At 36.9% G+C, this 25,857-nt stretch overlaps 1 protein-coding gene across 1 annotated transcript; it reads right to left on the reverse strand.

Moving 5' to 3' along the window:
• Positions 1-8,252: 8,252 nt before the first annotated feature.
• LOC133750616 (DBIRD complex subunit ZNF326-like) lies at positions 8,253-25,516 on the reverse strand. Its single transcript, XM_062180213.1, has 2 exons — positions 25,461-25,516; positions 8,253-9,609 (listed from the first exon to the last, which is right to left on the reverse strand). Exons 1-2 carry the CDS (start codon positions 25,514-25,516, stop codon positions 8,736-8,738), a joined length of 930 nt encoding a protein of 309 aa, XP_062036197.1. The 3' UTR covers positions 8,253-8,735.
• Between the last annotated feature and the right edge of the window lie 341 nt (positions 25,517-25,857).

The raw sequence follows: 25,857 nt of genomic DNA on the forward strand, positions 1-25,857 counted from the left end.
CTGAAATAAAGGGACATCAATTAAATTATATTTTAGGCTGTAAAACAGAATGAAAGTCAATTAAATAATTTTAATTTGGGAGAAGACACTTAGAGAAACACAAAGTTGGAGAATAAAGGAACTCTAACCTAATTTTTAGATGTGAACCAATGCATAAACTCTAAAGCTCCTACAATCAGGGGGGAACTGGATTCCCTTGAAAATAGACCCTAGAAATAGGATGCATATAAAGTAAGCAAATATGTAACAGAAAGTTCAAACAGTTATATAAGGGGTATAATTTTTCCAGTTTTCCTCAAAGTATCCTGTGAACATTTTTCAAGGGAATTTTTCTAGAGGGTGGAAATATTCAGACCTTTGAAGTATTATGCATTATACTGCATCTGAGCAAACATGAATTTTTGATAAATCCAAGAGGTCACTGCAGTCCTCTACTCAAAGTGGAGGCTTTGAGGTCAGCTGAGAAATGTAATTTGTCCTGAGTTCATCTCTCCGCGAACACAAAAAGCCTTAAAAGCTACTCATACTTATCTCCTCAGTTCTAAATGTATAGTTGAAATATATTCCACAGAGGGCAAAATGTGTTCCCCATTCCATAGAGTAAAGCCTATTATGACAAAATGGAACATTTGTGGTACCTGATTCCTTTCTATCCAGAAAGGAAAATAGGCATCATCTTTAGTTCAATCACAAGGAATTATGCCACTATCAAAGACTTAGAAGATACAGGAATAGTGAATTCTATTATGTCATGATTTAGCATATGACATGGACTTGGGAAGGAATGTAAGTGTTGGAGAAGAGGGAATTCTTGTAAATTTAATTACAGAATTCCTCCAGTTGAAGCCCTTGTTTCATTATTCTGTGCACTACACCAGGGAGCATAGAGCCCAGTGACTGGTATGAAGCTATTCATTTCACAAATGCTTATACCCATGTAGCAATCAGGAAGAGCCACAAGAAACTTTGTTTTCCTCCAGCATAGAGGGTACCACATCCTCATTGCATCCTATCAGGAATGTGTCAGCTTTGTTCTATATGACAAAATTCTACATCACAGCCTCAACTGCTTCACCATCTTTGAAAACATTATCCTATTATCATAGAAATTGGACCTTGTGGGCAAGATATAGCAAGCAAATTTATTTGTGAGATAAACATTCCAGATAATGAGAGATAAACACCATGAAAATTCACACAGGGTGAATGTTATGCACAAGATTGATGAGATTGTTCTTTAAGTAAGGTCTATCTAGTAAACTGAAAGATCTCCAACAAAGACCAAACTCCTGGTGCAATATTACTTCTCAAGGGGACCAGTCAGATATCTGATGGTGGTTAAATTATATTGATTCCCTTTTGTCAACTAGGGAGGAGGGTAGAGACCATAATTCATCTTCATTGAAATAGAAATTCAGGTTACCGATATTTTTACCAGCTTATTCTTTTAGCACCAGTTTCTTGTACTTTTTCAGTACTTGATTCGACATCATGATGCATCGGCATTGGCTCTATGATTAACTCTGCTTGAGATGCCTTTATCCTGTATTGAAGTCCCTGGTTTTGAGTCCCACTTCAATCTGGTTTCCAGCTTTCTTTTAAAGGGTACTCTGAACGGCAGCAGGTGTTGGCTTAAGTAATTAGGTCTACACCCACATGGGGGATCTGGATTGAATTGAAAACTCCTGGCTGTTATGGACATTTGGGAAGAGACCAGTGGATGGAAGGGGTATGCGTGTGTGTGTGTGTGTACTTATATCTGCCTTTTAAATAAATAAGATAAATACATTAAAAATAAATACCATCATTATAGTCACATATCACTTCTCCTTAATAACCATTTTACAAAGAAAGAAGAGAATGTGCTATCTTGGGATTAATTAGTCTCATCATATACTTCATTTCTAGAATGATATGCAAATATGTTTCAAAAAGTTCATAGTAAATACACATTATTTTTTCATTCATTTTCCCACCAATTGTTTGGTACCCATTCATGGCATATTGTGACGGCTTATTAAAGAATTAGCTACAATGCTGATTGGATGACAGTTTATCATGTGAAAATGACTATTGAATAACAGAAAAAATATCCAAAAATTCAGATTAAGTGTAAAAGATTTTCAATCTTGTCTGTGAGCTATCCTTAATTAGTTGAACTGCGCTATAAAAATAAGTATGAAGTTTCATCTTTATATTAATTAGATTGAATATATGTATTTACCAACAACAAAAGTAGCCGTGATATTCCAGAAAAAAATTCTCAGTGCTTAAAAAAATCTCAGCAGTTAAAATGTTACAGCATATTTTTATAAAAACAACTTATGTATAGAAGGAATATACTTCGACAAAATAAAGGCCTCATACAACAAGACCACAGCAAACATCATACTGAATGGGGAAAAACTGGAAGCATTTTCACTAAGACCTGGAACCAAACAAAGATGCCCATTCTGGTTTCTCTTTCAATATATTTCTGGAAGTCTTGGTCAAAGCCATTAGGGTAGAGGAAGAAATAAATAGCTACAAATCAGAAAGGAGGCATCTAAATTACTCTTGCTTGTAGGTAACATAATCTTATATATAAGGAACCAAAAGAACCCAGAAACAGACTATTAGAACTGATAAGAGAATTCAACAAATTTTCAGAATATAAAATTAACACACAAAAATCTATAGCATTATTGCACAATAATAATGATCTTGCTGAGAAAGAATTTGTGAGGATAATCCAGTTTATAATAGCTAGAAAAATTAAATAAATTGAAATATATTTAACCAAGAATGTGAACTTTTTTTTTGACAATTAAAGCTATAAAACACTAATGAATAAAAACGAAGACAAAAAATTAGAAAGACATCCAATCCATGGATTGGAAGAACAGATCGTAGACATCGCAACTTACAGATTCAATGCAACCCTCCTCATAATATCAACCATATTCTTCACAGAATTAAGAAAAAAATTAAAATTCATATGTAAACACAAAAGACTACAAATAGTGCAATCTTGAACAATAAAAGCGAAGCAGAATGAATCACAAAACCAGATATCAAGGCCAGGCCGGCTCCACAGCTTAAAAGGCTAATCCTCCGCTTGCGGCGCCAGCACACCGGGTTCTAGCTCCAGTCAGGGCGCCGGATTCAGTCTCTGTTGCTCCTCTTCCTCTCCAGCTGTCTCTCTGCTGTGGCCCGGGAGTGCAATGGAGGATGGCCCAAGTGCTTGGGCCCCTGCACCCACATGGGAGACCAGGAGAAGCACCTGGCTCCTGGCTTTGGATCAGCGTGGTGTGCCGGCCACAGCGCGCTTGCAACAGCAGCCATTGGGGGGTGAATCAACGGAAAAGGAAAACCTTTCTCTCTGTCTCTCTCTCTCTCACTGTCCACTCTGCCTGTCAAAAAAAAAAAAAAGATATCAAGACCTATTACATGTCTATGATAACCAAAATAGTGTGGTTTTGGCATAAAAACAGATGCATAGATTCTTGTAGAGTAGATCACATTTGTATATATCACAATGGAAAAATACTAGCTAAAAATAATTGTCTATTGCGTGGAAAAATCATCTTTCTTGTATAAATACACTAGTTTTTACCACCACTATCAATGTTAGAATTTAACCAAATTTTGTCTCCTTATTACAAAATAATTTTAAGGTTAAAATTAATGGTCCTTTTGGAAAAACATGAAATTTTTACCCCAAAACATAAATTAAGAAATGGTAATGATAAAAACACTATATGCTGTTAGAGAAACAAAAGTTATTACAATCAAGTTCACTGTATTTAAGTTGAGCAGTAAGGCATTTTAAGAATCTATTGACTCTCAGCTTGACTTCACTTTTTTTATCTTAATCTATTAGGAAAGGCTATACAACGTTCTGGACAAATTACCAATATTTTCCGAGTTGACTCTCTAGTCTTAAGGCCAATTGAGTGATTAAATGGTAAAGCTGATATTAAATTACAATGTAATCCACATGATGGTGAAAATAGAATGCAAGTGACTCATCTTTGTTTTGCAGTTGTCATTATAAGATATTTAACCATTAACACCATTAGTAACTAAACAGGGCCAGTTTAATAAATGAACATTCATTAACATAAATTTAGCATTCTCAGCCAAATATATATATATATATATATATATACACACACACACACACACATACACTTATACTCCAATTTATCCCAAAACTTCAAATATGGAAAACATAAGTAATATCGTTACTGTTAGTGTTTCTCCTGTTTCATGATTTATATACATTAATAAAATTCATGTAATTTTAGTAAATCCTGGTCAATACTTTTGCTGCAATCATTAGTGATATGTAATTATTCTCTTAATGTAACTATTGGTTTCCTTTAGTCTCAAATGTAGTTCTCAAAGAAATTATAATAAAAGAAAAATATAATATTCTTTTAAATTCAGCTCGATACAATGATTAGTTCCTCTCAAGTAAGAAATTGAATCCAAATCATTCATTTTACACTATTTTATTATAATACCATAGATTGTAAAGAAGCTATTATATTAAAACAAAATTTAGTTCTAAATTTCCATATATGTTTTCATTGTCCATAAAATTTATCATTAATTTTATTGCAGCTCCATTAATATAAATTAAATTATTTCCTGGCTATAAGTATTATAATAATTTTGACTTAAAATCAACTTATCCAAACTTTCATTAAAACTGAAAATAACTGTATATCAGATAATACACAAAAAATACATAGAAAACTTGTAAGCAAATTTTAAATGGTGATAACTAGAAATGATATGAACAAGACTCATAGATATTATTAGTTTTATGAACAAGGCCTATTAAGTATCTTTTTACTTAGGAACATATTTTTACTATGAGATGCTCATTTACATTTTGAATTTCCAGCAAAACAAAAATTGGACATATGCATTCTATAAATGCAGATGGGAGTTTGTGAAGAGAATAGTTTACTTAATCTCCTTCTCTTGGGTTGTACTGTAATTATTAGCATGGCTTCAAATTTGGCACATTTTTCTGAGTGATAGTTCTTTTTATAATGCAAATATTTGCACCAATCACACACTTTTAATTAATGCCTCCAAGTCTGCTTACGGTAAGGGAATGGTTACTAGTCCAGAAATTAAAAGGCCTGAACCCCTATCTGGGCTTGCTACTAACGATTTTCATGATTGTGAGATAAATCCTTAGCACAATCTGGCACAAGATATCAGATCAAAAAATATCTATTTTGTCAAAAAAATGACTTTGACTAATGGAGACAAATATTGTAGAAAGAAGAATGATAGCGTATTAGTTTCCTACACTGTATAATAAATTATGACAAAGTTGGCAGCTTAAAGCAGCACACATTTGTCATCCCACAGTTTCTATGGAGTGGAAGTCTGAGGACAACCTAAACTGACTCTGCTCCCAAGTCTCACCAGTCGGAAACCCTGTTGTGGGCTGGAGCCGTGATCTCCTCAGAGGCTGCATTGGAGAAGAAGCCACTTCCAAGGCCTCATCTCTCTGTGACTGCACTGAAGTTCTTGTTTTCTTGCTGACTATTGGCCGGGCACTGCTCTCAGCACCTAGAGGCCACCATAGTTCTTAGCCACACAGTTCTTTCCAGAATCCTTCTCACGTTATGAGGAAGTGGAGATGGAGAAGCGAGAGAGACACTGTTTCCTTAGCAGTGGTTCATTCCCCCTTTTAAGATCCTTCACCTGGATAAGTGAAGGTCATACGGAATAATCTCACAAAATTAGTTTACTTGAAATTTTAATATTTTCACCTTTGGGACATATTATTGATAGTCACATTCAGGAAAAGGAGATTATACAAGGTTTGAAAAACAGAGGATAGGGATTATTGGAGTCACTTTGACCTTAAGGTGTGTCTGCTTGCCAAAGATGGAGTCCAGAAGATATCCATTTTATCCTGGTTAGCTGATGAAAAATGGAGAAGAAATCCAATGAGATCACAGTGTTCTAAGGTAGATTGAGATAAATGTTAACTTATAAAATCAATAAACACGGTTAACAGAACACCTAACAGACAATAGCCACAGAGATGTTCATCAAAGTAGATGTACTACTTTGATTCTTGCTGTATGCAGTCAGTCACTTATAATTTATTGTAAAAAAAAAAATGTAAGCTATGGAAGTAGGGAGGGATGCAGAGTTGCTCTAGACATATTCACCCTGCTAATTCTTTCTTGGAATTTTTCTGCCAATCTCTCTCTCTTTTTTTTTTTTTAATTTTTTTGACAGGCAGAGTGGACAGTGAGAGAGAGAGACAGAGAGAAAGGTCTTCCTTTGCCGTTGGTTCACCCTCCAATGGCCGCTGTGGCTGGTGCGCTGCGGCCGGTGCACCGCGCTGATCCGATGGCAGGAGCCAGGTGCTTATCCTGGTCTCCCATGGGGTGCAGGGCCCAAGAACTTGGGCCATCCTCCACTGCACTCCCTGGCCACAGCAGAGAGCTGGCCTGGAAGAGGGGCAACCGGGACAGAATCAGGTGCCCCGACCGGGACTAGAACCTGGTGTCCAGTGCTGCAAGGCGGAGGATTAGCCTGTTGAGCCGCGGCGCCGGCCTCTTTCTTTTATTTCTTAATGTGTTGTGCTCAGTTGGACATGAATGCTTCTAAACCCTTTCCTTTAGAAGTGAGATGTGTGTGTGTGTGTGTGTGTATTTCCCCCTACTAACATCAATTTAGGGGAAATAAATGAAATTATTTATTTTCAATAGCCATTCCCTATGATCCTATGAGAAAATAAAAGTGTTTTATTAAGCCACATAGGATGGAAAATTTGTTCTATAAACTAGATTTCTAACATTATTCAATCTCTATTTAAAAAACAAGCATTTTCATATGGGTGGCAGTTGGAGTCCCTGCTGCACTTCTTCAAATCCAGCTCTCTGCTATGGCCTGGGAAAGCAGTAGAAGATTAGTCCAAGTCCTTGGGTCCCTACAACCATGTGGAAGACCTGGAAGAAGGTACAGAATCCTGGCTTCAGATCAGTCAAGCTCTGGCTGTAGCGACCATTTGGGGAGTGAACCAGTGGACGAAAGACCTCTCTCTCTCTCTCTCTCTCTCTCCTCTCCTTCTGCCTCTTTGTAACTCTGCCTTTTAAATAAATAAATCAATCTTAGGAAAAAAGGCCAACTTTTTTTTTTTTTTTTTGACAGGCAGAGTGGACAGTGAGAGAGAGGGAGAGACAGAGAGAAAGGTCTTCCTTTGCCGTTGGTTCACCCTCTAATGGCCGCCGCGGTAGCGCGCTGCGGCCGGCGCACCGCGCTGATCCGATGGCAGGAGCCAGGTGCTTATCCTGGTCTCCCATGGGGTGCAGGGCCCAAGGACCTGGGCCATCCTCCACTGCACTCCCTGGCCACAGCAGAGAGCTGGAAAAGGCCAACATTTTTTGACACTTATTTTTCTCTGCTGAAATGAAAGATCTGATAACATTGTAAAAGTAGCAAAGGGCTTTCAACTATTTCAAAATGATGTTTAACTTCATGTCCAACCTTCAGAATGGCAGTGCCAATATTTGAGCCAAGGATTGCTTACCATCCTCCCTGCCTTAAGGGCAGCGTGGGTGAGCAGTCAGGCACCAGTTTCTCTTTTCCAAAGTGTGGTTACAATAGGGTTTAATTGCTCCCAATCCCAATCTAGATTTAAGAATAGGAGAGAAAAATGGTCTGATTGTATAATTTCTTTTTTCTATAAGAATTTGCTTTCAATTTTCATATACGCAGATGAAAATTTATTTATAATTTTGTCTTAATTTTATAGAAAAATCAATATAACAAAAATTGGAAATAAAATTTAAAAAATTTCACCAAGTACCTATTATATATTAGATAACATTCTAAATTCTGGGGAGAACTGGAAGGCATACCTTAACCTGAATATCTAACAAGGGAGGACCATAACGTATGTTATAGTGTCCATAATACTAAGTGTTGAACTATTATCACTATGTTAATTCAAAAGAATATATGATAGAACTTTTGATTAAAATTTTAACTAAAAATAGAATACTATTCATAATAACATGCATAAATTATAGTGTGCTTATATAATAGAATGTTATATACAGTTGAAATGAATAACCAGGAATAACATACATTGTTTTGTTGTTGTTGTTGTTGTTGTTTTTGATTTGTAAATACTCATTTAATTGGTGAACTATTTCATTTAAATTGCTAATCCAGGGAGAAAGTTTTTGTAAAAAACATTTTATTGCTATAAAGGGAAACATGGTCACAAAAGCCTTTAAGCGTATCTTAACGCAAATTTCTATTCAATGTCCAATGCAGTAAAAAAAATACACAATCAGAGCACAAAATACTTGCCCAATGTATCTCTTCTAGGGTAAGTATTCAAAAAATTAATGCACACTTGAATATTCACTCCCAAAAGCAGCTTTTAAGTTCAAATGATTAGAATAGATACACTAACAATATACATCTGTCATCCTTAACATCAATAAAGTAACAAAATTTAAACTTAAAAATTATACAAACAATTTATCAGATCTGTTTGGAGCTATAAAAACTAAACTAAAATAGTCTTACCTTCATTTTATTAAACAAATGTCAAACATTTAGAAATTATATAAAACAAATTTTAATGTGTGGAATGCATGCAACATGAATATTAACTCATATTTTAAGCTATTAAATTCTTACCCTTTCCCATATTAGTACAGAAATTTAAAGCTCTCTTTAAATCTAATGCCTTATATTTAATTTTCTTCAGGTTGCTCAACGGGGACATCAACAGGCTCTTCCTTTGCTTCTTCCTCTACTCCCTCTACTTCTCCCCTTCCCTCTATTTCTTCCCCTCCCTCTACTTCCCCCGCTGGCTCAGCCCCCCCCCCCACTGCCCCGACTTCCCCCACTGCCCCGACTTCTTCTACTCCCTCTATGTCCCCCTCTCCCTCTACTGTTTCATCTTCTCCTGCATCCTCTGCTTCTTCCACTTCCTCAGCTTCCCCCCCCCCTACTTCTTCCTCCTCTTCATCTTCCTCAACAGGTTCATCAATCTTTTCTTCATCTTCTTCGTCTCCTTCTGTTTGTTGATCCTGAGAATGATCTTGAATTTCAAAAGGATTCTCACCCTTAACAAAACGTTCATATCGTGCCTTCACTATTGGATTATTTAAAATGCTAGTAGCAGTCAAGACACTCTCTCTTTTTATTTGTTCCTTATAAACCTGTTTCCCTTTAATATGATCAGGAGACTGTAAGTGCTGCTGAACTGTACTATGTAAAGCAGGAATATACACACTGCAAGCACTGCAGTGAACAGTCTCCACTTTCATCATGTGATCATCTGCAGTAACACCTTCCATAACATCTTTTTCAATTATTTTGACTATTTCTGGTTGATTATTTGCCTGTTGTTTACGGAGAGATGTTTTCTTGAATTTATTTACCATACATTCATGCAAGAACTCCATGACTACTTTATCAAATTTGGTTTGTTTCTGAATATGATCTAATGTCTCCTGGTGTGCAGAACTTTCCAGATGTAGTTCAATATCTTTTTCTTCAAACGTTCGAAATTTACAAAATGAACATGTAAAAGCCATTCTGTATCCATCTCCATACTTTTCACTGGAATAACATATATTGACTTGGACAAATCTCAAACAAAATAGTATGATAAAAAATAAATTATAGAAGAATAATTACAGCACAGTCTCATATTATTATGTGGTAATATTACAAAAAAAATAGGAACAATGAGCCAGATTCTACCTATTATTGAAATGTGTGAGAGGAACAAGGAGATTTGAGAAAGGAACAAAGACTGGCTTCAAACATCCAAGTAATTTCATTTCTTAAGCTTTGTGTGGTTATGATATGATAAAAATATTTATGATACGATATATTTTATGATATGATAATATTTTCTTGCTACCTGAAGCATTTGTATTTTGAAATATTTAACTATTAATTTTTGTCTTTTTAAGATATTTATTTTTTATTTGAAAGGCAGAGTGGCAGAGAAGCTGAGGCAGAGAGAGAGAGAGAGAGGTCTCCCATTCGCCGGTTCATTCTCCAAATGACAGCAATGGCTGCAGCTGAACCCATCAAAAGCCAGGAGCCAGGATCTTCTCCAGAGTCTCCCACATGGGTGCAGGGGCCCAAGGACTTGGCCATCTTCTCCTGCTTTCCCAGGCCACAACAGGGAGCTGGGGATCGGAAGTGGAGCAGCCGGGTCTTGGACTGCCACCCATATGTAATGTCTGCTCTGTAGGTGATGGCTTTACCTGCTATGCCACAGCACCTGCCCCCATAATTAATTTTTTAAAAAAGGATTGAAATTACTAGTCAAGGTGAGGGAGAGGGAACCAGCATATAAATATCTAATTCCATTTGTTAAATGGTGAACTTTGTGTATTTTTCCATGTTTTGTATTTTATGTTTCTTTATGAAATGTGTGCATATTAGTTTTGTAATAAGAAAACTACCACTCATCACAGCTCAAATAAGTCTCTGTTCTGCCTTCCAAGTTCATTCATTTTTATCATATATTACTTTCTGTATCTTTTCTTCTGTACAGTGTTTCTATTAATGCTTTTATGTGTATGGGGCAGACATAAGATCTGAGATTCATAAATTACAAATCCCATTAAGTATTTTTTATTATAATTTGGAGTTGCGCTCACAATTTATATATTCTAAAACATTACACTATGGATTTAATTTATTTAAAAATTATCATGGAAAGAATATCTCAATTCTTACTCTCTGAAGACAGGCCTCAGTTTCCAATAGCTATACATGAAATGTTAAGGACTGTGAGTATTTGTTTCTGTACAACACATTTAACTTTTCAGAGATGAGAGAAGAAAATACTTCCCATAAATATTTCAGACATACATGTTCATGTCTAGGATGACATTAAAGCTAATTCACACATGTTTTTCAACAGTGTAAAAATAAGCTGGAGGCTAAAATTCAAAGTTCAAGTACATTCCATTCAGGCAGACATAAGATCTAAGACTTTTAAAAGAAATCCTCATTGAAAGAGTTATGGCTTATTGCTATTTAGGTCAGGATCTGTCTTTCGTTAAATATTTATCTTCCTTTTTCCTGAACTTATGGGATTCTGCGGCTAACCCAGTTCTTAAAGATTTTCAGAGAACAGAAATAACATAGCTTGTCAGTGTTTCCAGCTGCTTCTTTCTCTTATAACTCAACACACAGGCTTCACTATTATGAGATACTGTGCACTAAAGTGGAGCCTCTGGTGCACTGTAGTGTCTGAGATTCCGCAATCAATGCTTCATGTTGATCAGATGAATCTCTGCTCTTGCTACAAGATTAGAGACGGTCATGCTTTGTTAACAATGGGAATGTGTTCTGAGAAAAGCATCATTAAGCAACTTGGTCTTTATAGGAACATCAGAAAGGGCAGTCATATAAACATAGATGATCTAACCTATTACATGTCTAGGCTGTAAGATATTTGAAATATCATATGTATTTGTTATTCACAGAATCGGTATTATAGTTTCAGTCGTAGACAATTTTAGGAATAGGATTCTGGATTCTTTATAGAAAGATTTTGCTCTTCAATCCATGCTTCTGGTAAAGTCATACCAAACAATCAAAATCTCCCTATGTTGAATGTCCCTCATGTTCTTTTTCAAAATTATACTGCTAAGCGTAATGGCTTCCAGTTGTATCCACTTTGTTGTGAAAGATAGGATTTCATTCTTTTTTTATGGCTGAGTTATGCTTAGTGAAAAAAGCCAGTCCCAAAAATGGCAAATACCATATGCTTTCTCTTATTTGTGGTAACTAGGGGACACAAAAATTGTAATGAATATGATAGAAACTGACATTATTATTATTTTCAGCCTTTTTATTGTTTACTGTTTATGTTTTTGCTATCAAGAAAGTATTTTTTCTTACTATTTGTTAAATTCTTTACTTAATTGAGGATTAAGCTTATAGTTACAAAATAAACTGGAGTATGCCTTTGTAAAAATTAAAAGAGTAAGAAAGGAATGAGTAGGGATGTTAGGAGCATGGGCAGGAGGAAAGGTGGGGTAGGAAGCATTCCTATACTCCTAAATCTGTATATATGAAATACATGAAATTTGTTCCCCTTATATAAATAAAAAAATTGAAAAAAGATTATACTGCTACATTGAATAGCACATACCAATTTCCTACCCTCCACAATGATACCAACCTCAATAATATCATCAATAACATCTTGAGAAATTGAATATATTCCTGGGGATTTAGTTTTATTTTTCCTATATTTTAATATAGGAAAATATTTTAATATCCTTAATTTTAATAATATTTTAATAACCTTAATTCAATATCATTGGCCTTGTCTTACAGATAAATAATTTAAAGTTCAAATTTGTGTGAAACATACCCCATTCCATAATCAAATGCATGTTTTATTGAATAATTTCTATGATATTTGCCTTTAATAATAAAACAGTAACAATTTCCCCAAATGTGTGATTTTCTCCTCATTAATCCCTTTAACATTTGAGGGAAAGGGAAATGAAATATTGAGGGTAAGATAAAAAAAGTATAAAGGAAAAACAGGAGATAAAACTATAGAAAAAATGGAAAATTCAAGAAATATCAGTATTGAGTAATTTTGGTAGACTGTAGGCACTACACAATATGTGACAAAAATAAATTATTTTAAAGTTCTATTTATTTATTTATAAATAGGGAGGCAGAGAGAAAATGGTTAGAAAGGGACAGAGAGAGAAAGCGAGAGTGAGAAAGCACACTTCCATCTGCTGGTTCACATCCCAAATGCCTGAAACAGCTGGGGATGAACAAAAACAAAGCCAGAAGCCAAGTCCTCCATCAGGATGTCCCATGTGGACAGCAGAAACTCATGTGGCCAGATCATCGTCTGCTACCTCCTAGGCACATTGGCAAAAAGTTGGATAGGATGCAGAGGTAGAACACCATCCCATGCAGTCTGATACAGGATGCAGACGCCCCAAGTGTCAGGTCAACTAAGTCAAAACAACTTCCAGAAAAATATGTGCTTTTAGGTGCCAGCGTTGCTGTGTAGCAAATAAAGGTGCCATCTGTGGTGCTAGCATCCCATATGGACACCAGTTCAAGTCCTGGCTGCTCCATGGAAGTTGAGAGTACTATAGTGTTTACTAGAGCTTGGGATTTGAGGTAAGGGACGGTATTATTTTTATTATTTTATCACAGAAATGTGCATAATTAAAGTATATTATTTTGGGGCTGGCGCTATGGTGTGCCAGATAAAGTCGCAGCTTGAAGTGCTGGCATCCCATATGGGTGCCTGTTTGAGTCCCGGCTGCTCCACGTCCAGTCCAACTCTCTGCATTGGCCTGAGAAAGCAATAGAAGATGGCCTTGAGTCCTTGGGCCCCTGCACCCATGTGGGAGACCTGGAGGAAGCTCCTGGCTACTGGTTTTGGAATGGCCTAACTCTGGGCCGATGCGGCCACTTTGGGAGTGAACCAGTGGATGGAAGACTTCTCTCTCTCTGCCTCTGCCCCTGCCTCTGATTATCCATAATTCTGCCTTTCAAATAAATAAATAAATCTATATATATATATATATAATTTTACTTATTCATCCTTATTAAAACTGTAGGAAAGTAAATTTACCCTGAACTTCCCAGTTATAAAATTTATTACTATAGACGTTTGTATATTTGGTATGTTTTAAAACTGGGCAATATTCTGTTGTTTCCAAAAGCTACAATTTCTTCTCAAGTTGATGAGCATTTAGACTACTTCCACTGTTTTTCTGTTTGTAATATTACTATGAACCTTCTTTATACCAGCTGTTTAAGTGCAAAAGTTGCTTTTTTGTAGAAGTGATTTTAAGGGGTTTGGATTATAGTAATCACAGTGGAAGAAGTGTTCTTAGCAAATAGACCAAAATATGTAAATTATTCAGCTTCAGTAAGCCTTTATTTCCTGCTTATTTGGCAACCCAAGGCAGGTGGAGCTGACCTTCGTCCAGTAATTCTGCAATCATGGTTCTTCTTGTGCCACATAGTTTCATATATATGATTATTAGAAGCAAAAAGAAAAAAATAATGTGGCACATCTATCTCTTGGAAATCTTGGCCCAGAAATGATATATCACCAGGATGTATTGAATTATGTCCCTCTATGATTCATATGTTGAAGTTATATTCCAACAGTACCTCAGAACTTGATCATATCTGATAAATCTTTAAGGAAGTAGTTAAGATCAAAGGATGCAATTAGGATGAGTTGATGAGGCATTAATCTCATAAGACTGAGATTTTTACATACAAAGGAAGCAACCCACTCAAAGGAGGGCACACACAGAGAAAAGGACACCTCAAGACACCCTAAGAAAGCAGCCAACAATAAAGCAAGGAGATAGGTCTCAAGAGAAAGCCGATGTGCAGATAGCTTCATCTTCAACTACCTGCCTCTTGAAGAGTGACAAAATAAATTTCTTGTTTTTAAGTAACCTGGTCTGTTGTTTTATGTCAGCCCAAGAAAATGAATGCACTCACCTTTGATCTTATTGAAGTGGCATGAACAGTTGCATGACTCTAGCTACTGCTCTGAGGACTGACCTATGTAGTCCCTGCCTGCCTACCTACTGCTGTCAAAACATTCCAAACTGTGTCTCTGTCACACAGAATAAGTGTATCATTAGCCTTGAATGATAATATCAATTGCATTATCCAAAAGCATTGTGAGATACCATCAATCTATACCTTCTGTAATACTTGGCATTTCAGACTTATTGTTTGCTAATTCAGTTACTATCAAATGTTATCATATCCGTGATTTCAACAGCTCTCAGTATCTATGAGTTGAAGCATCTCTTCATATGCATATTAACCATCAGTGTTGAATATTCTACAAAGAGTATGTTTATATGTATGGCTCAGTACTCTATTAACGCTGTTAATCTTTCTCTTATTGGACATAGGAGATCCTTATAAAATTATAATAGTCGTCCCTGAAGTTATATTTAGCATAAATTAATTTCAGTCAGTTTAAACTTTTCTTATTTATTTTCTTTTAATGAACAAAATCTGTGATAATAGTTTGCTTGTTTTTATCGATCTTTTGATTCGGCTGTCATATGATATAATCGACCTTCCAGTTTTGAAAGTGTCCTAACTATGTGCATTGGTCATTTAAATTATTATTCTTTTTCTAGGGTGTGAATGACAATGAGTGATGCCTCTTGGTAGTGGGAGCATGGAAGAAGCCCAGCAGGCCAAAGAGGCCTTTGAAGAGGACACTTAAGACAATCTCAGAGTATGGAATTAAGTCCCTTATAATGCTTACAAAACTTATCTTATCCCGACCCCACCCTTTTGAGCTATTGGAAATATCAGTTCAGTTAGTATGTGTGTTAGAGAATTCACTTGCTCTATGTTAGAACAAAAGGCCATGGAATGTTATCTACCCTTTTGTTGATTATGAGGAAAGAATCTCACTAAATATAAGTAAATGCATTATTACAAATGAACAGCGATAATTACCAAATAAACAGCATCAGATAAAACCTACTTAAAAGTGTTGAACTACTGAAGAAATTAATGATAAAATTACTTCCATAAATGAGAGTTTGGGGGCTGGTGATGTGGTGTATTGGTTTAAGCCTCCGCCTGCAGCATTGGCATTCCCTATGGGTGTGGGCTGGATCCAGGTGCTCTTCTTCTGATCCAGCTCTCTGCTTGTAGCCTGGGAAAGCAGTGGAAGCTGGCCCAAGTGTTTGGGCCCCTGCACATATGTGGGAGATCTGGAAGAAACTCCTGACTCCTGACTTCAGATTAGCTCAGCTCTGGTTGTTGTGAATCATTTGAGAAGTGAGCTAGCAGATGGAAGACCATTATGTCTCTCCCTCTTTCTGTCCCTCTGCCTTTCAGATAAATAAATCTTTAAAGTAAAATGAGAGTTCAAAATGTGTACCTAAAGTTTGAGACTTTATGTAGAGATAGATAATAGAAGAAACTGAAACATTAGCAATAATAAATTAATTGAATAATTTGGAAAATGACTAGACTTATTGAATATATTAGAAACTGGAAGAACATGGGGCCGGCACCATGGCTCACTTAGCTAATCCTCCGCCTGCAGCACTGGCAACCCCTGTGGACACCAGTTTCTAGTCCTGGTTGCCCCTCTTCCAGTCCAGCTCTCTGCTGTGGCCCAGGAAGGCAGTGGAGGATGGCCCAAGTGCTTGGGCCCCTGCACCCGCATGGGAGACTGGGAGGAAGCACCTGGCTCCTGGCTTTGGATGGGTGTAGCTCAGGCTGTAGTGGCCATTTGTGGGGTGAACCAATGGAGGGATGACCTTTCTCTCTGTCTCTCTCACTATATAATTCTGTCAAATAAATTTTTAAAAAAAAGAAAAGTAACTGGAAGAACTAATAGTGTTGAAAATCAAATTATTACCATGAAAAAAGACTTAATAAATCATAGTAAACGTAGAAGAAAAGTCAAAGGCATTAAATCAATATACAGAATGTTATTAACATAAAAATAAAAATGATGCAATGTTATACAACTACTAGAGTATCAAAAATGTAGTGTATAGGAGTGAAATGGACATTTTGAGATTCAATGATTGTTTACAGTATTCGTCTCTACTATTGAAGGAACAGGGATTTTTTTTTTCTTCTTACTATTTATTGAACACTTTACTTAGTTTCAGATTATTATTATGAATATAAAGTCAACTGAAAGTAGACAATTGTAAAAATTAAGAGAGGGGATAAGTGAGGAAAGAGCTGGAAGGGTAGGAGTGTGGGCAACAGGAATGGTCAGGTGGGAATTATCACTATGTTCCTAAATATATATTTATATGGAATGCATGAAATTTGTTTATCTTAAATAAGATAAAAAACAAGTATATCAGAAAAAGTTATTTCAAATAGAAATCAAATTCACAGAAAAATATATATCTCAGATATATCAGATATATTAGAAAAAAAATTTCATGATGCACCATATACCAAGAAAAATCAAAACAGATTCATATAATGTACACCAAACCTGGTTGTTAGAAATAATTAACTTCTCGGTATAAAAGAAATAAGACGGGGCTAGCACAGCTGTTTAAGCTGCAGCTTGCACTACCTGCATCCCTTATGGGCACCAGTTCCAGCCCTGGCTGCTCTACTTCCTATCCAGCTTCCTGGTAATGAGCCTGGGAAAGCAGTGGAAGATGGCCCAATTTCCTAGGCTCCTTCATCCACATGGGAGACACAAAAGAAGCTCCTGGCTGCTGGCCTCACATCAGCTCAGCTCTGGCTGTCTTGGCAATTTGGGGAGTGGATCAGTGCATGGAAGACCTCTTCCTCTCTCTCTCACTCTCTTTCTGTAAATTTACCTTTCAAATAAATAAATCAATAGAACTTTTAAGAAAAGACAAACTTACCCCTTTGATCAGAATATCAGTGTTCCAACTTTAAAAAAAAAAATGCAGTGCTATGATGCTATGATTAAAGTAAACAAAATTACCAAGTGAACAGAAAAGATGTTTAAGAAATACAAGTGAAAAGGTCTTAAAATTTTTTCCAGTCTTTAAATTCTTTTACATTTCAGTATACTTAACTATAATGTGAGTGCTCTTTAATTTATGTGCTTATTTTTAAAAGTTATTATTTTTTTAAATCTGTACAAAGAAGTGAAATGCTATGGCAAACAATTTGTTAGAGAAGTAAAAAAATAATAAAATCTACAGAAAATGATATATATATATATGTTATATATGAGTTATTTACATGTTATTGCTAAGTAATAGAATTATCAATTTTTATTTTACATTAGAATTTTCTTTTTTTTTGTAAAATTATATAATAAAGCCTTAAGGTGAAACTGGCTAAACAAAATGTAGAGAGCTGTAGAGAAAGTGTTAAATAAAATAGAAGTATAAAATGTTATATAAAAATTAAGCAAATTAGGGGCCTGCTCCGTGGTTAATCCTCTGCCTGTGGCACTGGCATCCCCTATGGGTGCTGGTTCTAGTCCCGGCTGCTCCTCTTACGATCCATCTCTCTGCTATGGCCTGGGAAAGCAGTGGAAGATGGCCCAAGTCCTTGGGTCCCTGCAACAGCATGGGAGACCGAGAGGAGGCACCTGGCTCCTGGCTTCGGATTGACACAGCTCTGGCCATTGTGGCCATTTGAGGAGTGAACACACAGAGGGAAGACCTTTCTCTCTGTCTCTACCTCTCACTATCTGTAACTCTACCTCTAAAATAAATAAATAAAATCTTTTTAAAAAATTAAGCAAATTATAAAAAAATTATCAATTCTTTCTGGCTTAAAAGAACACAGAGGAGTGGGTGTTTGGAATGTTTGGAATAGTAATTATTAGCATGCATCTTTGGATTCTCACATATCATATCATAGTGCCTGAATTCAAACCCTGGCTTTCTTTCCTATTCCAGCTTTCTACAAATGTAGATAGCACCCTCTGAAGCAACACTGATGATTCAAGTGATTGGGTCACTTCCACCCACCTGCAAGACTATAACTTCACAATTATTTTGTGGGATTTTGGAGAGTGAGTGAACAGATGACTGATCTCTGTCTCCCTGTCTCTTTATTGTCTCTGTCTTTCAAATAAATTGAATAAAATACAAATTAATACAAATACAGATTAAATACAAATGATTAAATACGATATAAAACTAAATACAAAAATGTTTTTTAAAAAGCATAGGAATGTTTTATTATTTATTTATTTATTTATTTTTATTTATTTGACAAGTAGAGATAAAGACAGTGAGAGAGAGACACACAGAGAAAGGTCTTCCTTCTGTTGGTTCACTCCCCAAATGGCCGCCACAGCTGGTGCTGCACCAATCTGAATCCAGGAGCTTGGCCGGCGCCGCGGCTCAATAGTCTAATCCTCCACCTCTGGTGCCAGCACCGGGTTCTAGTCCCAGTCGGAGCACTGGATTCTGTCCTGGTTTCCCCTCTTCCAGGCCAGCTCTCTGTTATGGTCCAGAAGTGCAGTGGAGGATGGCCCAAGTGCTTGGGCCCTGCACCCGCATGGGAGACTAGGACAAGCACCTGGCTCCTGGCTTCGGATCAGCATGGTGCGCCGGCCGTGGCGACCATTGGAAGGTGAACCAACGGCAAAAGGAAGACCTTTCTCTCTGTGTCTCTCTCTCTCACTGTCCACTCTGCCTGTCAAAAAAAAAATTAAAAAACAAAAAATGTAGCCATGAGCCAGATGCTTCTTCCTAGTCTCCCATGCAGGTGCAGGGGCCCAAGAACTCGGGCCATCCTCCGCTGCCCTCCCGGGCCACAGCAGAGAGCTGGACTGGAAGAGGAGCAACCGGGACTAGGACCAGCTTCCAAATGGGATGCCAGTGCCGCAGGCTGAGGATTAACCAAGTGAGCCATGGCGCTGGCCCTGGAATGTTTTATTATTCTGTATTCTGTAATATAGCATCTGCACATCCAGCATTGATAAAAGTTCTTCCATACCGTTAGTTCTTACACAATGATAGTCAACTGCTTTGCATATCTCTGGTATCAGCAATAGAGCATTCTCATTAATGAATGATGCAACATCTCTTTGCATGTGAAAGCTTCTTAGGAGCTGTTTGAAGCCACTGTGGATTTGTACTACTTTTATTATTCAATCAAAGTTCTGCACTATTAGAATGGGATCTGCTATTTTAATGCCTTCATTTTTTTAATAAGCTAAAATACACAGAAAATTGTTCACTTTGGGGTAAGGATTAACTAATTCAGCTCACAAAATTCAATTTAGTAAGGAAAGGTCATTTGTGAACTAGAGACTAAGCATCTGATTGAAAAAACCTGAGTCAGGTATCCACTAATCAAAACTAATAACAGGAGGGATTTTATTATTGTTTTCTTTGGAATAATATGATTTTGATGAGCAGTGCCTTTTTTCCATTTTATTGCAAATCTTCATGGATATTTACCTAAACTTCTGTTTATTCACAACACTAATGAGTAAAACAATGTACTTTCCTTGGATATTTATATTTCATTCAAATTTTTAAAATACAATGCCAAAGAAATCTACAAATCAAGCGAAAAAGATGCTCCATAATTGTTACCACCTAAAAATGCCTTGTAACATCATATATACACACTGAAAATAATTTAATTTCCTCTCATTTTTTTTTCAATTTCTCCCTCCAGCTAGTATCACAATATTCTAGTCAGTGTGTGCCAACTTTTCCCCAGAACACCTGGTCCATCCGTTACTGCCAGATGGACCTGCTGATGCAGAACAAAACAGGAAATCGTTGTAATAAATATGTCTGTGGGGGATACTGCTGGTGACATTATTGGTTGAGTCTGCCTTGACTGGGAACTGTAGCAATCTATAGTATCCATTTATCTGTCTACTACTAGCTAATTATTCTAGGATGACAGAGGCAGAGTGATATAATGAAAGAGCACCGATCTGTAAATAGGAGGAGTGTGCAATCTGTGCTTCCTACTTTGCTTCTTTGGGGCTCGCTTTCCTGTCTCTAAAGTGAGTGAATTAAAGATTGGGAGAATGGATTAAGATGTTTTTACCTTATTCAGTTTTATAGTTCAAACGCACAATGTAAACACTGAACTTTTTGGTATCAGAGCAATAGCAAGCTTTTAAATGGCCTATTTTTGAAGTAAAAATACAATTCCCCACATCATGTAAATTCTCAAAATATTTTGGAAAACACACATGTTTACATAGTCACATTATTTCAAATACCTCATTATAAATGCTGGACAGTGATTATTCATTTTATTCCTGTGGAATATCAAGCATATCACTATATGCTAGGCCCTATGGCAGGAGCTGAGAACTCAGTTAAGCTCATGAAGTGGGACTGGTTAATGCAGTGTCAGAAAATAGAAGAAGGTACTTGCCCAGCTGACAAGGAGGGACAGAAGCACACATGGCTGGATGTGGCAATGGAATCCTCCTGACAAGTATAAGCTGAGTTGACTCTCACTTGGCAAGATGGAGTTGGGTATCAAGAAAATTTAATATGGCCGGCGCCGCGGCTCACTAGGCTAATCCTCCGCCTTGCGGCACCGGCACACGGGGTTCTAGTCCCGGTCGGGGCACCGATCCTGTCCCGGTTGCCCCTCTTCCAGGCCAGCCCTCTGCTGTGGCCAGGGAGTGCAGTGGAGGATGCCCAAGTCCTTGGGCCCTGCACCCCATGGGAGACCAGGAGAAGCACCTGGCTCCTGCCTTTGGATCAGCGCGGTGCGCCGGCCGCAGCGCGCTACCATGGCAGCCATTGGAGGATGAACCAACGGCAAAAAGGAAGACCTTTCTCTCTGTCTCTCTCTCACTGTCCACTCTGCCTGTCAAAAAAAAAAAAAAGAAAATTTAATATAAAGATTTTGAAAATGCTAAAAAATTATGTAACGTCAAATAAATAGCAGAAATGGAAATGCTACACTCAGTGATTAAGTGTTCTTACACACAAGCAAATCCCAAGAATAAAGCTGACACTTAATCAATGTCTGTTAATGGACTTGCAATTTCAGCTCTAATATCTAAAGAGCATGGAAGTCATCACTCTTATTCTTATAACAAAAAAATGATCATACGAACTGACAATGTTAGACCTACCAGAGAGCTGAGGTTGTGGGCAAATATTACACTGAAATCTGGAGAGACAGAGATCTGCTCACCAAGAGAAGAGCCCACAAGAAATAACCTGACAGGATCACTTATTTGAAAATTACATAAAAATACTGTCGGCTAGGTGTGAATTAGTGTGAGAATGATATACACTCCATGCTTCTCTGGTTTGAGAAGAATTTGGCTCCCAAATTCAACCAGAATTTTAATCGCCAAAGTCATAAGTTAATGGTACGATTAAGGAGCCCATATGGGATGCCAGTGCTTCAGGCCAGGGAATTAACCCGCTGCGCCATAGTGCTGGCCCCTGCAAATAATATTTAATACTTTATTTTCCTAATGATTAACTGATATACAAGATAACTATTTTAAGTACAGTGTTAGAACTAGCAATGTATTAGGCGGCTATGAAAAATAGATAGATAGATAGATAATTACAGTGATAATGAAATGAATGAATGAAATGAAAGAATTGGGAATTTTTTGTCACAAGCTACCCTCACCACATGTGAAATCAGTGTAGTGTCATTTGAAGGTGGACTTACATTTTTTAAAAATATATATTGTTGGGGTCTGCTGGGCATCCGTTCGAGGCCAGGCTGCTCCACTTCCATTCTGGCTCTCTGTTATGGGCTGGGAAAGCAGTAGAAAATGGCCCAAGTCCTTGGGCCCCTGCACCCACATGGGAGACTTGGAAGAAGCCCCTGCCTTCAGAATGGTGGCGCTTCAGCCATTGTGGCCATCTGGAGTGTTGACCAGTGGATGGAAGACCTCTTTCTCTCCCTCTCTCTCTCTCTCTCTCTCTCTAATTCTGACTTTCAAGTAAAATATATATATATATATATATATATATATATATATATAGAGAGAGAGAGAGAGAGAGAGAGAAAGAGAGAAAGAGAGAGAGAGAAAACTCTAAGACAACTATTATTTGTTTTAAAGAGATGTGCTTAATATACCAAATGTGAACAGAAAATAGAACAATAAAAATGTTTCATTAAAACTAGAGGGGACATAAAATAAAGAGGGAAATTGAAAAGGAAACACTATAACAGTATATGTTACAAACTTGACAGAAATTGATCTAACTTTATCAATAATAATTTTAAATGAATAGTCTAAAATAATTTAGAAACAGACCTTGTCAAAGTAACAATATGTATAATTTTTCATTTAAAAAAATATTTACTGGAGAGAAAGAGAGAGTGAGACAAACAAAAAGAGGAAAAGGAAATGAAAAGAGGGAGGGAGTGAGAGAGAGAGAGAATGAGAGAGAGAGAGAGATTGTCCACTGCTTCAATTCCTAAATGCCCAAGGTCTGACTGAAGCTGGAAGCCAAGCTGACAATTCAGGTTTCCCTATGGGTGACAGGAACCCGATTTCATTAGCAAACATTGCTGCCTGCCACCATCTGCATTAGCAGAAAGCTAGAACCTTGAGCCTAATCCAGGAATCAAACCCAGGAGCTCTGATATGAGACACAGATATCTTAATTAGTGTCTTAACTACCAGGCTAAACATTTGCCCCCAAACTCCTTCATATCTTTATGAAACACATTATAAAGTAAAGAAAAAGAAAGATTATAAGTAAAAGGATTTAAATGTTGAAACTTCAGATTTCACCTAAAGAAACTTGAGAAAGTATATCATTTTAATTCTAAAGTTAATGGAAAAGGACAATAAAAACTAATGCAGAGTCTCTTGACAATGAAAACAGAGCAATATAAACAAATAAAAATAATAAACCCCTAGCCAGACTAATAGAAGAGAAAGACTACACAATTAGTAATAATGGAAATGGAAAAGAGGTCAACTTTTTTGAGTATGTATAGAATAAGATAGTTATTAAAGGAATATTATTAAAAAATTCTATACTCAGAACAGCACGGATTTATTAACTAAAGTGCTATGAACAAATTTATTGGGAGATTAAAAATACTAAAACAAAGAAGATACATTGATCTGGATGTATCTGTATTTATTTAAGAAACTTAATTTATAATTAACAACCTTCCAAAAAGTAATAATTAGGCTGAGAAGCCTTCACAGGTGGGTTCTACCACTTATTTAAGATCAAGTTGAAATTCTCTTCAATCTCCTCCATTAAATAGAATCAGAATGCTTTTAATTTTGAGAATATCATTCTCCCATTAGCAAAATCAAATAAACTTATTACAAGAAAAGAAACTAGACACCAAGATCTCAGAACATGAAATCAAAATCACCATCAAAATGTTAGGCAGTGATGTTGCAAATCTGTTCATTTGCTTATTGGCTATTTCTGTAGATTTTTTGAAGAAAAGACTATTCACAGTACCTTAAAATATTTTTAATTGGCCAATTTTCCTTTCATTGCTGACTTGTAACCATCATTTGTATATTCTGGGTACAATTTTTTTTTTTCATACACATGTTCTGCAAATAATTTTTCCATTATGTGGTGTATAGGGCAGAAGGATAATACATTGATGAAATCAACTAAGATTAGTAATATTAATTCTGTTAAGGTCAGTTTCAATTTTGAAATGAATTTTTATACTGTGACAGAAGGGCCACATTTCATTATTTTGAAATTGAATGCTGAGGTGTTTAAGTATTATCAACTGAAAAGAATATTATTTGTTCACTGAATTGTCTGGGAACTCTTGTGAAATCAATAGACTCTAGTGTATTGGTTTATTTCTTGATTTTTAATTCTGTTTCATTGATCTTTATGTTTATGTCTATTCTTCTGTAAATATGACTGTGTCTTGATTGATATGGGTTTGTAGTAATATTTGAAAGAGAATTGTGTATTCTCCAACTTTGTTATATTTCAAGATTACTAATTTTCTATTCTGGGTCACTTGCATTTCCATGTGAAATTTAGGATCAACTTGTCAATTTTGTTAAAAGGCAGCAAGAATTTTTGACAGGGACTCCTTGAGTTGGTAGATCAATTTCAGGATCATTGACATGTTAACAGTATTAAGTATTTCACATGATGATTATAGGATGGCTTTCCCTTTTTATGTCTTCTTAAGTTCCTTTAACAAATGTTATGTAATTTTAAGTGTACAATCCTGTACTTCCTTTGGACTATGCACGATTGGATTAGTGGAGTATCGATTTCAGGGAATAAATATAGGCGAGGCATGTGGTGGGAATGGCCAGCGAACTCGATTAAGTGCTCCAGGGTGAAGGGCATCTCTGAGGTGACACACCTAGGTTTGGCGTGGTAAATCTCTCTCTTTTTTTTTAATCTGAGGGGAGGTTTCCCCTTGCCTGTTTGCATGGACGCAGCTGAACTCCTCTCCTTGAAGGAGACCAGTCCTGGCTGCTAGCTCCAGTGAGTATATTTTTCATCCACTCTACCACAAGGACCACACAAAGGATCTGTGCAGTCCTCAATATAAGCTCAGATTCCCCAACAATGTCTCTCCAGGTACACAGAGAGCCCTGATCATGTGAAGCCTCCCATAGTGACTGCCCAATGCCCCAGTCACACCCTGAGTCCTCCCACATAGCCTCAAGTTTTTCACAGTCCTGGCACACAAGTCTCTCACAGGCACCAGCAGCCAGCCCCCAGTCTGTTGTCCCCCCAAACTCAGGAGTCTCTGGTTGGCTCCTTGCTGGGCACAGACATGAGCTGGCACAGCTATTATGTATGTCCAAATGGCACCTGCTCTTTGTCAGCTTGTTACAAGGCACCTTTGCAGGATGATCAGGGGGAGAGAAAACATGCTGTCCCTTTGTTTTTTTCTCCTATAGTTGATGGGTACACAATCCCCGACAGGACTTCAAGCTGGATTCCTTGTAGGCTCTTCCTGCAGCTTTTTTTGCTTGGGCTACTGTAGTCTGGTCTCACCTTAATCTTCTACGCTGGTGTGGAGGCTCTCGGCTGGTGGGTCCTAAGCTGTGCATGTCTTCGCGCCCCGCCCCCCCCCCCATGTAGTTCCACTGGGTTCCTCTCCTCTGAGACTGCACTTTTTCCACTTTTTAAAAACTATCTTCTCCTAGACTCAAGCAGCAAGCCCCCTCCCTGTCTGTTGGCCATTTCAATTTCATCTGTGAAAAATGCCTGTTTAAATCCTTTGCCCATTTCTTGACAGAGATGTTTGTTTTGTTGTTGTTGAGTTACTAAGCTCTTTATATATTCTGTTCATTAATCCTTTATCAGTTGCATAATTTGCAAATACTTTCCCCATTCTGTCACTTTCCAGTTCACTTTGTTGTGTGTTTCTTTTGCAGTACAGAAGCTTCTC

This window comes from Lepus europaeus, chromosome 2 (assembly GCF_033115175.1).
Source record: "Lepus europaeus isolate LE1 chromosome 2, mLepTim1.pri, whole genome shotgun sequence".
NCBI lineage: Eukaryota > Metazoa > Chordata > Mammalia > Lagomorpha > Leporidae > Lepus > Lepus europaeus.